Below are 16,489 nucleotides of genomic sequence, written 5' to 3'. Positions count from 1 at the left end.
TTTCTAATCCAATCTTTCGATTGGATCGGACGACTATAGCATATAGCTTCCATAGGAACAATTGGAAAAAAAAAATTTAAAACAATTATTACTCTGCTTATTTTTTTTTTAGTTCTTCGATATTTAGTAATGTTTAAATATTTCAAAATTACGGTTTAAATATCATCAAAATCGGACGACTATAACATAAAGCGCCCATAGGAACAATAAAAATATTAAAAACATTTTTTTTTTAATTTATCTTTTCTATCTATTAATTTTTTTAAATTCTTTTTGAACTATTAATAATTTGACAGTTCAAAATAACGCTTTTAATTTTATTAAAATCGGAAAACGATATCATCTAGCTGCCATAGAAACTTTTGAATAATTGAGCTTCAAATCATCATAGCTTCAATGTTTTTAAAAATATACGCAAGTAAATGATTATTTTAATGTTTTCAAGAATATTTAATTTTTGCAATAGTTGCAAGGGTATATAAGCTTCGGCTTGTACAGGAGACCTAAAATTAATATTTTTTTTGTTTAAGTACACTAATACCATGACTAGGAGGCGTCCTCAAATTACGTGGACATGCAAATAAGCATAAAATGTAAATTAAAGAGGACGGAAGCAAGCCGAATAATACCCTTGCAGACTTTGCCGAAAAAGCTTATATACTGTGCGAAATTTTAAGCGATTTCACAATTTTTTTTCTATGGGAGCTAAAGAATATATACGTCCGATCGGCACGCGCTTTTACCCTGATCAATGTATGCATAAAAAAAGACGTCGAAAGATGCATGTCAATCATTGTTACACTGTGCGAAAAATCTTCAGTTCGTGCAAGTTAGTATCCGATTGTTCCTATGGGAGCTGTGGGATATAACCGTCCGAACGGGGCGCTTTTTAAACTTGATCTGCCTACACATGATTTAGGACGAACTAGCTTTTAAGCTGAGCTCGCAAACGGCATTGAAACATACGTCCAGACGGACAGACGGACGGACAGACGGAGAAGAATATAAACACTTTATGGGGTCGGAAACGTCTGCTTCACTGCTCTACAAGCTATTGACCGAAGTCATAATACCCTCTGCAAGGGTATAAAAGGATGTGAATTGGGTTGCATTTTTAAACGCTAAATTACACCCAAAAGCGAATTTTTAGGAAAAGTGTGTTATATATCAATAGTTGGATAATCTCAAAAGCTATAAGCACTTAATTTTTTATATTTTTTATATTTTTTAAATATACTGAAGGGCCATTTTGTCTGTTTAAAGTAAAGGTAACGTGTTTGCACTTTTGCTCGTTTACGTGTATGCGCCAATCTGCTAGCCATTTTTCCAAAAGCACAAGATGAGCTGATATATTTTGCGTTGCTCTAGCAGGGCACATCGACCGACTTAGAATAGCAGTATCATCCGCAAATGATGATGTTGTTGTAAAATTGGTTGTCGGAAGATCTGCTGTGTATGAGATATACAATGTCGGTCCAAGCACGCTGCCTTGGGGAACTCTAGCTTCAATTGAGTGATATTCAGAGAGAAAATCTTTGCATCGTACTGCAAAGCTTCTTTGCTGTAGATATGATGCCATTATTTTGTGAGTGTTCTGTGGAATTATTTTTTTAATTTTATGAATTAGGCCGTCCAGCCAAACGCAGTCGAAAGCCTGGGCGACTTCCAGAAAAACAGCGGAGCAATACTCTCGTCCTTTAAATGCATTTTTATCTCAGATGTAATCGGGTTTTCTTGTTCAATGGCTCCGTGTTTTTCGCGGAAGCCAAATTGGTGCATTGGGCGGCCTGTAGGTGTAGATTGATATGGTGCAGAAGCAGCTTTTCAAATATCTTTGATATACACGGCAGAAGGCTGATGGGCCTATATGATGATGGCTGGGTCTTGTCATTTCCGGATTTGTGGATCATTTTGATGACAGACTTCTTCCATTGTTGAGGATAATAGCCCCTTTTCATCATGCTGTTCAATGTAAAGGTGAGAAAATATAATGGACAACTAGGTAATTCTATGATCATTAAGGGGAGATTTTTGGAGTGGAGTGTTGTGCTGCCAATGACATAACAGCACTAATGCTTCTACTGAGCTGTCGATGTCTTCTTCACCAATGTGGGTGCTTACATACTTTCTGTATTTCAGCCAATCTGTGTGGGGCGTTCTGAAAGCTGTGGATGGTCATAGAGGTGAAGTAAGATTGGAGAGTGATCCGATGACAAGACTAATAAGTGCTCTACGCGTGTATGAGACTGCAGCACTCTTCTGGTAACAGCAAAATCAATCAAGTCAGGCTTCTTTTTAGGACGTGTTGGCCAGTATGTAGGCTTGCCCAAAGAGATAAAGTCTTTCTTTGGGGTTGGTGAGTAGTAATCCCCAGTGGGTGTGTTTTGCGTTACAGTCACCAGCAGCTATAGAGCGGTCACCTAGTAGATCAACAAATTTTACAAATTCGTTTTCGGAAATGGAGAAGCGCGATGGACTGTATATGGCGGCTATGTTTATGTAGCCGCATTGAGTGTCTATGTGTATTGATGTTGCTTGTGTACAAGTTTTTGTTGTTAAGATAAAAATAATTGTTGTTCGTTTGTTCTGATATAAGCATAACGTCAATGCCATATTGGTCTAAGAATTGCAACAGCTTTTTTCTCAATGTTCGATGGTCCTGTTCATCTTTTACTTGAATCTTGGTTTCATTTATTTTGCTCCTTTTAATAAAAATTTGTTAACGCCAATTTCATCACTTATTTTTTTAAACCAGTTCTCCACAATTTGCCTGGAAAACATATGTGGCTGGCGGCCTTAACGAGCCGGACTTAGGTGTGTGGGTGGTATCGTCGTTTGGGTTACTTAGAATCGATAACCGTTTTTTGTCAGCGTATTACTTGGAGTAGTTATTTCAGTGGTTTTGTTTACTTTCGATGCACTATTTTTCTTCTTCTTCTTCTTCTTGTGGGCTTAGCTTCCTTTCCAACTGCTCATAGCGATCGATTCTAGATTGTAATAACGCTCCGTTTACATTTTTGCCACCTTTTGTTTGGGTAGGTTGGAGCTTGTCAAAAAGAAATGACGTTACCGGGCGCGGAGATATTGCAATTGACGAGGTTGTTTTTAAATTTGTTGTCGTTTTTAGGGTCGATGTCACAGTTTTTGATAAGGGCATTGCTGGTAGTTGTTGTAATAAGCAGATTGTTGGTAAGGTTGTGCGGATCGGGGGACGGACATTGGGAACTCCATGGCTCATTTGTATTTTGCCGCTTGGGCATAATAACGCTGGAGAGAGTGATTGAGCTCGCTCCGTGTCCGCTTGCAGTGTTGCAGATTTGTTTGGTGCTGATAATTCATCAGCTCTTATAGTAAGAGTTATTTCTGATTGACCAGTGCCGACTTTCGTCTTGTTTCCGTTGCCGAGCGTTGCTAATTTTTTTAAATTTGTTTTTAGAATCGATCTAGCCATGTCCGTAATTCTGAAATATTTTACCATTACTATATGTCGAAGAACTAAAAAAAAATTAAGAAACAGCAAAGTTATAATTTTTTATACCCTTGCAGAGGGTATTATAATTTCAGTCAGAAGTTTGCAACGCAGTGAAGGAGACATCTCCGACCCTATAAAGTATATATATTCTTGATCAGCATCACTAGGAGAGTCGATCTAGCCATGTCCGTCTGTCCGTCCGTTTCTACGCAAACTAGTCTCTCAGTTTTAAAGCTATCAGCATGAAACTTTCCCAAAAGTTGTCTTTCTATTGCAGGTAGTATATAAGTCGGAACGAGCCGGATCGGACGACTATAGCATATCCATAGGTTTTTTCCGTAATTGTTTTTTTCCGTAACATGTTTTGAACGGAGTATTGGATTGAGATGACCGAGGTGTCGTTGGCCGCATATTTAAATCCAAAATACAACCATGCAATAAAAGTCAGAATTTTTTCATATCGCTCCCAACAGCTCTCGCACTTTCACCCCCATTTCTCCGGAACCAAATGACTTTCTAAAACTCTTAGTATGCACAAACTCTTATAAAAGCGTTATTTTCCTATTGCTTTATTATTTATTAAGATCGGACTGTTCTTGCTGTTTTCCAATAATGCGGCTATATTCTTGTATGTAGTAGTCTCCTTGTGCACAGCTTTCTGGTGCTCATCGTCACTACGTGTACTGCCGACTACAGCGATATACTTTTTTTTTCTGTTCTCAGTCGAGGCATGTGCTTTTTCATAAAAGCACTTTGTAAGTAAATTGCTTTCATATCATGTTAACTAATAATATTTTATGAACTATGCTTATAAACATACAATTTTAGCACTACAAGTAACTCACAAGAGCAAAGGAAGGGCTAAAGATGGCTTTAAAAAAAATTTCCAAATTAAATTGTTTCGTTCTGATAACAAAATGCTCTGAAGAAATCACTTTTGTACTAAATTTGATTTAATATCAGAAATTTTTGGAGCTTATTCTTATCTCGACCAGAGGAATTTTTGTGCGTTGCAAATTTATGTAAATCAAATCTTTTTGCAGTGATTTAAGTAGAATTGATATTTCCTTGCTTTTTCTCCTTTTGTGTGTAGGCGTAAGAATTTCCCAAAACGCTAATCCTACATTTCGGCTTGCAGATCCCGTGAGCGCATCAAGCACGGCTCGTGGATTCCGCTCCTATGCCCACCGGCAGCAGCAACAACACCACCAATACCACCAACAATGTCAGTCGTAACAGCAGCAACAACAACAGCAGCAGTGCGGCTTTAGACGAGTATCAGTACTTCGCGCCGAGTGACCCCAACAACCCAAACAACCAGCCCCAGCCGCAGCCAGCGCCAAAAAGCAGCTTGCCAGCATCTGTGACCATCCCCAGCCTGAGTCTCAGCCTTAGTCAGTTGCCCCCTGCTCTGCAGCAGCAGGCCCAACACCTTCAAGCTCTTCAGTTGCAGCCAGACGTGACGCTGACCTCGCTGCAGAAACAGCCGTCCCTTTCCCAGGCCACACCCACGCCGATGTCCCAGTTATCGCCCGCCCAGTTGTTGTCCAGCTCGCGCTCCTGCAGCTCTTCGCCCTCGATCTACATTAAGGACGAGCCGGGTTCTCCGGAAGTGGGGTGCCCGGATGAAGTGGTGTCTGGGAATGGCCGAGAGGGGACACATAAGAAGCTGGCCACAATTCGCCCTCAGACCAAAGAGCAGCTCAAGGCGCGGCTGCAGCTGCCACCACCCAAAAATACATCGGCTTACGCCACGTCGCCGCCCCATTTGATCATCAATGCCAACAACGAGCTTATCGACGCCGACGCCGGTGATCTGGAGGAGGATCTGGACGACTTCGACGAGGATGACGACATTGCCGGACACTGCTTGCCAGTTGTCGATCAATCGGAGATGACAGGCGCCGACGGCAGGCTCTCAGGCCGGAAGCAGCTACACCGGAGACGGTGGGGGATGCGGCAGGGGCCTGGGTCGATCTCACTCCCAGGCACGCCATATGCCCACTTCCAGGGAACTGCTCTACATAAAATTCGGCGACTTCCTGGCCGCCCGACTAAACACTTTGCAAGAGACTGTAGCTAACGAATTGATGAACAAGATGCTGCTGCTAATCGCCGAGAAGTGATGATTGTGGGGACCGAGAACGCCTCTGAACGGAGTAGGTGAGTGCCTTTTTGTAGTCCTTTTTCTTGTTTTTAAATTCCTTATTTGTAGAGTCTATTATAAAAAAAAAAACAAAAGTTTTTAACAGGTACATACGGCCATTAACAAAAATATTTTTGTACATTTTAGAAATATTTCTGAAATATTTTTTATTTAAGCGGTTTTTTCCGACATATAAGTCAAAAGATTGATTAGGATAATGTTATAAAAAAATAAATCAAACTTCTCTTCATTGAGTTGTATTTAGAACTAATTTAATTAAGTAAACCAGTTATTGATATAGCTATGCGTCGCTCCATTGTTGCCACCGTGTCTTCCGCTGTTTCTGTTTCCGCTGACGTTCTTTGATATCATTGGTTGCAGTTCTTGGTCGCCGTCGCTTCTGACTGGAAATTTGTTTTATTTTGGGTGTTAACTATTCTCTCCTTAAACGCGACTGTCTTCCAGCGCTTTTTTGTAGTTAATTTTGAGTTCCTTTACCATTTGTAGTGAGAGACTTCCTCTAACTTGGTCCTTTCCCTCAGTTGTTGGAATAACGAAGGTTCTGGTTCAACTACGTTGATTTCCAATAGTTACCGTCGAATTACGGTATTGTGTTATGAAAGAGCCTCGCAGTTGTTGAAGTTTTTCGTCTAGCGAGACTGGTCCATTGAAGTCGTTCAACAGAATGATTCTTTGAAATCCGGTATGTGTTGATTGTTGATCATCTTACATTCTGGTTCTCGAAGGTTCAAGAGAGCTTTTACGCAAGTATCATTGCTTAAATCTAATAGAAATCACAATGTTTAATTATTGCCAATAAATGTCTCTTACATTCTAAAATTTTTTCATATTTCGTTCTTTGAATATTTTGGTTTTTTTTACTACATTAATTTTTAAAGTTCTACAATTATCTGATTTAATGGTTAATAATGTAAATAAGGTCGTTGCCATTTGTGGCTAATTTGATTCGAGCAAATTCCAATAATTCTTCTATGTTAAAAAAATATCTTTTTTTTTTTTAAATTTCTTTCACTATTTGGTTTCTGTGTTCGTAAATACAAATGAATTTATTGTGTCAGATTTGTTAGTTATTTCTTCCTTTATTAATTGAATTTTATACATTAAAATGTTTGCTTTCTGATTTACAATTTCATCCGAGCTCTGGATAACTTTCAGTATTGCATTAGTAGCATTAGTAAGTTGGTTAATTGTTGATTAATTAATCTGTTGATTACTAATAATCTATTGTTGTTTTTAACTGCTCATTTATCTTATCTTCTAAGATCTGATAGTCGTGGTGATCTGGTGATCCCGCCAGCCCTTCCATGCAGTACCTATTTCCCTTTTTTGTCTTTTTGAGTTTGGATCTGTGATGAAACGAGGTGAGTGAATGAAATGATTTTTCTAACTTCGCCAGAGTTTCTTCATAGCTTTGTAGGTTAACTATTTAGATGATTTTAAATGTTCCGCCATGACTAGCCGATAATCCGGTTCCGAGTGAGATGATTTGTGAATTGGAATAGTGGAGGTATATAGTTATCCCCAAGTATGTTTGTAAAAATAATCTGAAAAAGTATGTTCTTATATTATTTTTATGATAATGTTTTTCCGGTTTGGGTTTTAATGGTGGTCATTTTATTTTCCGCTACTCTCTCGGCTTTGTATCTAGGTGTAAGTTTAGTTCCTAGCCTTTTATCTATTTGTACATGGAATGTGATCCGTGTATATTAACACTTTTGAATACCCGTAAAGATAATGTCTTAAAGTTTGAAGCGCCCAAACGATAGCGAGCATCTTTCTTTCGTTAGTTGCGTAGTTATCTTCAGTTTTTGACAGGGTGCTCTAAATGAACGTTGTTGGCCTTTGAAGCGTCAGTAGTCAGTTGTAATTCTTTTCCAAAATCTGGATAGGCAAGGATTACCTCCCTGGAGACGAGAGTAATTTTTAATTTATCGAATGCTTTAATCGAGTCTTTGCTCTAGTTAATATCAGTTCTGCTTGACTTGGTCTTAGATATACGGCCTTCGCCTCTTAGAAGAATGGTTAGGGGTTTTGCTATTTTCGCGTAATCTTTTATGAACCGCCTATAATAACCTGTCATGCCCAAAAAGGAACGGAGATCTTATAATGTTTTTGGAAATGTAAATTTTGTAATCGTTTTTATTTTATCTATGTTTGTTTTTACTGCATTTTTCATATCCTTGCAGAGGGTATTATAATTTCAGTCAGAAGTTTGCAACGCAGTAAAGGAGACATCTCCGACCCTATAAAGTATATATATTCTTGATCAGCATCACTAGGAGAGTCGATCTAGCCATGTCCGTCCGTCTGTCCGTCCGTTTCTACGCTATCTGCATGAAACTTTCCCAAAAGTTGTCTTTCTGTTGCAGGTAGTATATAAGTCGGAACGAGCCGGATCGGACGACTATATCATATAGTTCCCATAGGAACAATCGGAAAAATAAGTATAAAAAAATTATAACTTTGCTGTTTTTTTTTAGTTTTTTTTGTGCTTCGGGATATAGTAATGGTTAAATATTTCAGGATTACGGTTTAAATTTCATCAAAATCGGACGACTATAGCTCACATAGGAACAATCGGAAAAATTAATAAAATCAAGAAAGGAAGCAAACTTCGGCAAGCCGAAGTTCATATACCATTGCAGCTTTTGCAAAAACTAAATATTCTTGAAAACATTAAAATTATAATATACTTGCGTATATGTTCAAAAACATTGAAGCTGTGATGATTTGCAGCTCAATTACTCGCTAGTTCCTATGTCAGCTATAAGATATCGTTTTCCAATTATGTATAAAATTAAAAACGTAATTCTGAACCGTCAAGTTGTTAATAAGTCAAAAAGAATTTCTAAAAAAAATTAGAAGATAAAAAAGTTAAAATAAAAAAATATCTGTTTTTAATATTTTAATTGTTCCCATGGGAGCTTTATGTCATAATCGTCCGATTTTGATGAAACTTAAACCGTAATTTTGAAATATTTAGCCATTTAACCATTAAAAAAATTATATTACTTCGCTCAAAAATATAAGCACATGTACAATATGTAAAAAGTAGTAGTCATTCGTGCATTACAATTGTGCAATTAGGCCTTTGCGTGTAGAAAATTTGCTTAGCAATATAAATTTGAACTCTGCCCCTTAAAAGCAAAGAAGAAAAGTAGTCTGGTTGCTAACGTGCTAGCAAATAAATAAATATGTGTTCGATTCCCTCAACAACTATTTTTTTTGTTTTATTAAAATTTTTCAATGCGTTTGATAAGGGAATCGACTTCTTTTTATATCTTGTATATATCTCCGTGGTTTAACCTTCAATCTTGTCACAATTCCGTATAATACGGCTACAATCGGGCATTGAGTAAATAATAATTATTATTTCTGAGAGATATTTTTTTTCGCTTACAAATAATGATTAATTTTTGATAAATATAATAAAACTCAAAATTATCATTATTTCTGAGCGGAATCAATTAAATTCAAAAATAAAAATTACACTTGCTTTCAATTTTAAATCCATAAAATTCTCCAGAGATCAAACCTTGATTTTCGGTGCAGATGGACTCCCTGATTCAAAAAACCATTTATAGCTTATTTCAATAGAAGTAGATCACTCTTCAACGTATATTTTTAAAAAATTAATCAATTGTGTCGGAACTTCAGTTTTAGCAATTTATTCAAACTTAGTCGGGCTCTTGCACCTATAGTAGGAAACCTATAGTTATAACATGTATAGGAAGTTGAAGAATTATCTTCTTCTAGTTAATCAGATAAAAAATTGGCATAAAAACAGGTGAAAAAACGTTATTTACACTAAAACAAATTATACCATACAAAAAATTGTGTTTTTTTTTTGAACCAGGGAGTCCATCCAACGGAAAACCAAGGTCTGATCTCTGGATGATATCATCGATTTAAATTTGTAAACCAGTGTTATATGTGATTTTTTTTAATATCGCTCATAATAATTACTTTTAATTTATGTTATTAATAAAAGTAGATAGGAATGTTCAGTTCAAAAGTTGTGCACGCCCGTAGCTTTTTGTGCTCGCCAAAAATTCTTGAACTACTTGGCCCACTGAACAAATTTATTGCACTGACCAATTTATTTCTGGTTTTATTTACACACAAAATACCAGGCTCATACAAAAGTTGTAATTTCCGGACGCTGAAGAGGGCCCAGACACTTACTCAGACTCGCAGGCGCACGGACTGCCGAACTGAATAGAACAAGTTTTAAGATTTGAGAGAATTTCACGAATAAATAACATGCGCATGCAACGTGACAGGAGTCAAGACTGCTCTCCCTCTCTCCTACCCCATGCCCCATTTCCCAGAGGCCCAAAAGCGAACTGACTACGCACAATAAGCCAAAAATAAAAATTAGACCAAAAAGAGACTATTCGTATATAGCTCTTAGCTTTGGTTTTGGACTTGAACTCGCCTTCCGACTTTTCGACACTCTGGCTCGTTGACGAGTTGCGAAGAGGGGAAAAAACTAAGCATTTCCAAATGTGCGACCGTCTAACACCCTGGAATGCGCATTCTAGCATACCCTGATTTATAGGCAGGGTTACACGAATATATATAAAAATAAATAAAACGTAAACATAACGATTTTTCGACCTTATTGCCTTTTAAGATCCACCTATAGACTTTTCATGTATTTAGAAAGTCGACGTACTTTTTACAGTATTGTAATTCTAATTTCTGTTTAAAAATATTTATAAACAAAAAAGGAAGCAAACTTCGGCAAGCCGAAGTTTATATACCCTTGCAGCTATTTCAAAAATTAAATATTCTTGAAAACATTAAAATTATTATTGGCTTGCGTATATGTTTAAAAACATTGAAGTTAGAATTATTTGCAGCTCAATTAATTCATAGTTCCAATGGCTGCTATATGATCTCGTTTTCCGATTTAAATAAAATTAAAAGCGTAATTCTGAACTGTACACTAATTAGTCAACAAATATTTCTAAAAACAAGAAAGAAAGCAAACTTCGGCAAGCCGAAGTTCATATACCCTTGCAGCTATTGCAAGAAATAAACACTTTTGAAAACATTAAAATTATGATTTACTTGCGTATATGTTGAAAAACATTGAAGCTATGATGATTTGCAGCTCAATTATTAGATAGTTATTTTATATATTTTTATTATTTCTATTTAAACCGTAACTCTAAAATATTTAACCATATCTATATGTCGAAAAACCAAAAAAAAAAATTTAAAAACAGCAAAGTTAGAATTTTTTTGTATTGTTTTTCGATTGTTCCTATGGGAGCTATATGATATAAACGTCCGATTTAGATGAAATTTAAGCCGTAATTCTGAAATATTTAACTATTACTATATCTCGAAGAACTAAAAAAAAAAAAATAAAAAACACCAAAGTTATAATTTTTTTTATTTATTTTTCCGATTGTTCCTATGGGAGCTATATGCTATAGTCGTCCGATCCGGCTCGATCCGACTTATATACTACCTGCAATAGAAAGACAACTTTTGAGATAGCAGATAGCTTTAAAACTGAGAGACTAGTTTGCGTAGAAACGGACGGACAGACTGACAGACGGACAGACGGACGGACAGACGGACATGGCTAGATCGACTCTCCTAGTGATGCTGATCAAGAATATATATACTTTATAGGGTCGGAGATGTCTCCTTCACTGCGTTGCAAACTTCTGACTGAAATTATAATACCCGCTGCAAGAATATAAAAACAGCAATGTTATAACTTTATTTTTCGATTGTTCCTATGGGAGCTATATGCTATAGTCGTCCGATCCGGCTCGTGCCGACTTATATACTGCCTGCAATAGAAAGACAGAAAGATGGGAAAGTTTCATGCAGATAGCTTTAAAACTGAGAGACTAGTTTGCGTAGAAACGGACGGACAGACGGACATGGCTAGATCGACTCGCCTAGTGATGCTGATCAAGAATATATATAATTAATAGGGTCGGAAACGTCTTTTTCACTGCGTTGCAAATTACTGAATAAAATTATAATACCCTCTGCAAGGGTATAAAACAAATTTTTTGAAAAATTTTTCAAAATAATAACTCTGAAAACGTTTGAAAATGATTTAAAATTTTGATGTTGTGAAATTTTTAACTAGTTTGATTAAATTTAAAATTTAAAGTTAAATTATTTTATTTCCCCTTACGCCTATTTTTAAACCCTTTCGGAGGGTACTATATTTTGCAACGCGTTGAAGGATACATTTCCGACCACATAAAGAATATATTTTCTTGATCAGCATCACAACCACGTCCTAGCCATGTTCGTCTGTATATCAGACTTTACGTCCGTCCGTTTCTAGCAAACTAGCCTCTCAGTCCTAAAGCTTGCTGGTTGAAAGTCTCATTGCTATTCGTTAATATATACTGGTATACTGGTCTAGAAATTTGGATAATGTTTTTTTTTTTTCATATTTTGAATGTTTAGACTTTAAAATATAGCATTTTTCAAAATTCCAAATATTTTCGGATACACAGACAACTCTGTGACGGTGAATCCGAGCCATTAGAATAAGTTCCTTATCTTTAAACGAGTTTTTCTCGAAACTACTTTTTGAGGTTGTTGACATGATATTTACCGATTTCTTTGAAATTTGTTATATATCTTGTTTATACTACTTTATATCGCGTCTGCCTCTAACTTGAAAAATGTTGATTGTAAGTATTTTTAAAATATTCGAAAAGGTAAAAAAAATTGGTTTGAAAACATTTTGTTTTCAAGTCGGCCGCGCTTTGTTATTTTTGATATTTTTTTTTTAAATTTGTCAACCCGATAAGGCATTTTTACTAATGAAAAATTTGTTTTATTTTTTTTTCCGATCTCTACAAGGGCTGAAATCATGTCAACCAGGACGCACCGTTATTTTTTGAAGAACACACACCACCGACCTGTATCTCGGCAAATATTGAGTCTTTTTGTTTTGTTTCTCTAAAATTTCAAAAAAAAAATATAAAATATTGTTTATCAAAAATGTTTTTCATTTCTTTTTACCTTACTTGAAAAAATACCTTCAGGCTTCTCGACCAGATAACCCCCCTAAATCGAAACATGCCGGATCAAACGACTATATCATATTGCTTCCATTAGAACCATGGGAAAAAAAGAAAAGAAGCAAACTTCGGCAAGCCGAAGTTTATATACCCTTGCAGCTATTGCAAGAATTAAATATTTTTTAAAACATTAAAATTATGATTTACTTGCGTATATGTCTAAAAACATTGAAGCAATGATGCTTTGCAGCTCAATTATTAGATAGTTATTTTATATATTTTTATTATTTCTATGGCAGCTATATGATATAGTCGTCCGATTTTTATGAAATTTAAACCGTAATTCCAAAACCAAAAAAAAAAATTAAAAAACAGCAAAGTTATAATTTTTTCATTTATTTTTTCGATTGTTCCTATGGGAGCTATATGCTATAGTCGTCATCAAAATCGGATGACTATAGCATATAGCTCCCATAGGAACAATCATAAAACTAAATAAAAAAAAATTATAACTTTAGTCTTTTTTAATGTTTTTTTTTAGTTCTTCGAGATATAGTAATGGTTAAATATTTCAGAATAACGGTTTAAATTTCATCAAAATCGGACGACCATATCATATAGCACCCATTGGAACAATCGGAAAAAAATACAAAAAAAATTATAACTTTTCTTTTTTTAATTTTTCTATAAGTTCTTCGACATATAGTAATGGTTAAATATTTCAGAATTAGGTTTTAAATTTCATCAAAATCGGACGACTATATCATATAGCTCCCATAGAAATAATAAAAATATATAAAAGAATTATATAATAATTGAGCTGCAAATATTATAGCTTCAATGTTTTTAGACATGTACGCAAGTAAATCATAATTTTAATGTTTTAAAAAATATTTAATTTTTGCAATAGCTGCAAGGGTATATGAACTTCGGCTTGCCGAAGTTTGCTTCCTTTCTTGTTTTATTTTCTTATTAAATTCTATAACATCTCTAGAATATTGTCGCAAATTTGATCTGAGTTATATATATATATATATTCTTGATCAGCATCATTAGGGGAGTCGATCTAGCCATGTCCGTCTGTCCAAACTACTCTCTCAGTTTTAAAGCTATCTGCATAAAACATTTCCAAAAGTTGTCTTTCTATTGCAGGTATTATATAAGTCGGAACGAGCCGGATCGGACTATAGCATAGCATCGACTATAGCATATAGCCATAGGAACAATCGGAATAATAAATGAAAAAAAATTTTAACTTTGCTGTTTTTTAATTTTTTTTTTAGTTTTTCGGCATATAGTAATGGTTATATATTTCAGAATTACGGTTTAAATTTATCAAAATCGGACGACTATATCATATAGAACCCATAGAAATAATAAAAATATATAAAATAACTATCTAATAATTGAGCTGCAAATCATCATAGCTTCAATGCTTTTAAACATACACGCAAGTAAATCATAATTTGAATGTCTTCAAGAACATTTCTCGTTTTTTTCTTTAAATATGCCATGAACTACCAAAATCATTTTTTGACTTTCTGTTCAAATATTTCACAACAAAAACAAACAAATATACAAATTTCTTCAATCAACATAAATGAAAAAAAAAATTTTGGGGTATAACCTTTTAATTTTTTAGTCGTGGTGGACATTTTTCCGAAATGCCCATATATAATTTATTGTAATCGGACAATCGTAGCATGTTTACAATTCTGAGGCTATAAAAGTTGGTCTCTTGCCCCACGCACGGACTGTTAAAAGGAGATAGTAGGCAAACTGCAGGATCAACTCCTCCACCCTTAAATGTATTTGCGTCTAAATCTGTTTTCGCTTCCGAATCTGTATCTAGTAGCTGCAATTGTGCGAATGGTTTTACACTCGGCACTTCATAGCGTCGCAGTGAGGGGGGTGTCTATTTACGATTTTGTAGTATTTATGGTGTGACGCCTTTGATGTGTACCCCTTGCATGGCATGGCGTCCTCAAACTCCATACTACATGCATTCAATGCAGGAACCTCCACACTCATCTTGACCAAGTCTCGTTACAACCAAAAGGGGTTATGGGTGTCAGTTGCCCAGACATTAGTTGACACAGTGGGTGGCTGGTCCGACCTTTTATGGATAGTTACAGCAAGTTTGTTGCCACTTACAGCATTATAAATTTGCCATAAATTATCGTTTTATGGATGCAGCTGATGGTTCGATGGGTTACAAAGATTCTTTTGATTCAAAATGAGCATTAAGCAGTATGCAGTATGGCCAGCTGCGAGCTGAACTGCGTGTGGTCCCATCATTGAAGCATTTTTACGGGATCAATAAATTTAAGAGATATGACGCCACAATATTCATTCCTCCCTTTCTCCCCATGGTTGCCATTTTGAGCAATGTTTTATGAGGAATTCACAGAAAATACAAGATACATACAAATTTCCTTGCCTAGATAGCGACTCTTCAATGGCATTGTTGGCACCCTGCACCATGGGGCCAACGACCACATTTTTTAGCCAAAACCCATTTTTTAAAATACGTTAATTATATATTTTTTCAGCGATGTATTCGAATAACATTATTCTTCAATATTACAAGAATAAACATTGAAGTTAAAGTCTAAAGTCAACGTAATTCGAGCGCTGTCAATCGTTTATTTTTCCTCAAAGTTTAAGTTAAAAAAAGTGTTAAAGTGCAGTCCAAATATGTGGTTTGTAATTGAAAGCGAAAACTATAGGCATAAATTGTGGTGTTCTTGTAATCCTGTGAAATATGTACCCTCAAGAAAAACTAAAAAAGTAATTCCCGCCTCTAAAAGTATCTTCATGTTGTAGATAATTCAATCCTTTTTATAGTGTGTTAGTATAAAAGTCCACCTTTGCGCACGTTTTCTGAAACTTATCTTTCTAGGGACCAATCTCACATTTGCCAACTGTAATTGCTCCACATGCTGCACATGAAAGGGTCATTATACCCTTGCAGAGGGTATTATAATTTCAGTCAGAAGTTTGCAACGCAGTGAAGGAGACGTTTCCGACCCTATAAAGTATATATATTCTTGATCAGCATCACTAGTAGAGTCGATCTAGCCATGTCCGTCTGTCCGTCCGTCTGTCCGTCCGTTTATATGCAAACTAGTCTCTCAGTTTTAAAGCTATCTGAAACTTTCCCAAAAGTTGTCTTTCTATTGCAGGTAGTATATAAGTCGGAACGAGCCGGATCGGACGACTATAGCATATAGCTCCCATAGGAACAATCGGAAAAATAAATGAAAAAAAATTATAACTTTGCTGTTTTTTAATTTTTTGTTTAGTTCTTCGACATATATTAATGGTAAAATATTTCCGATTTACGGTTTAAATTTCATCAAAATCGGACGACTATAGCATATAGCTCCCATAGGAACAATCGGAAAAATAAATGAAAAAAAATTAATTTTTTGTTTAATTCTTCGACATATAGCAATGTTTAATTTTTTCAGAATTATGGTATAAATTTTATCAAAATCGGACGTCTATAGCATATAGCTCCCATAGAATAATAAAAATATATAAAATAACTATCTAATAATTGAGCTGCAAATCATCATAGTTTCAATGTTTTTTTTTAGCACATACTCAAGTAAATCATAATTTAAATGTTTTCAAAAGTATTTAATTAATGCAATAGCTGCAAGGGTATATGAACTTCGGCTTGCCGAAGTTTGCTTTCCTTCTTGTTTTTTGTTGAAAACAATAAAGTAAGCTAAATGTTCTTTAAGAAACAATTAAAAAAATTTTTTTTTTCTCTTGGGATAATCCAAATTTATACCGTAATTCTGAAATAGTAAACCATGACTATATCTC

At 35.3% G+C, this 16,489-nt stretch overlaps 1 protein-coding gene across 1 annotated transcript in view; it reads left to right on the top strand.

Annotated features, from left to right (window-relative positions):
- The window catches only part of LOC128260229 (uncharacterized), a 50,274-nt gene that overhangs the window by 8,993 nt on the left and 24,792 nt on the right, over positions 1-16,489 (top strand). Inside the window, 3 exon segments of the mRNA XM_052993045.1 lie at positions 4,611-4,636; positions 4,639-5,393; positions 5,395-5,635. Of these exon segments, the coding sequence (XP_052849005.1) occupies positions 4,611-4,636; positions 4,639-5,393; positions 5,395-5,598 (985 nt within the window). The 3' untranslated portion in view covers positions 5,599-5,635.

The sequence above is a fragment of the Drosophila gunungcola genome, assembly GCF_025200985.1.
Source record: "Drosophila gunungcola strain Sukarami chromosome 3L unlocalized genomic scaffold, Dgunungcola_SK_2 000031F, whole genome shotgun sequence".
Lineage (NCBI taxonomy): Eukaryota > Metazoa > Arthropoda > Insecta > Diptera > Drosophilidae > Drosophila > Drosophila gunungcola.
This window is presented reverse-complemented; position numbering and strand designations above follow the sequence as displayed.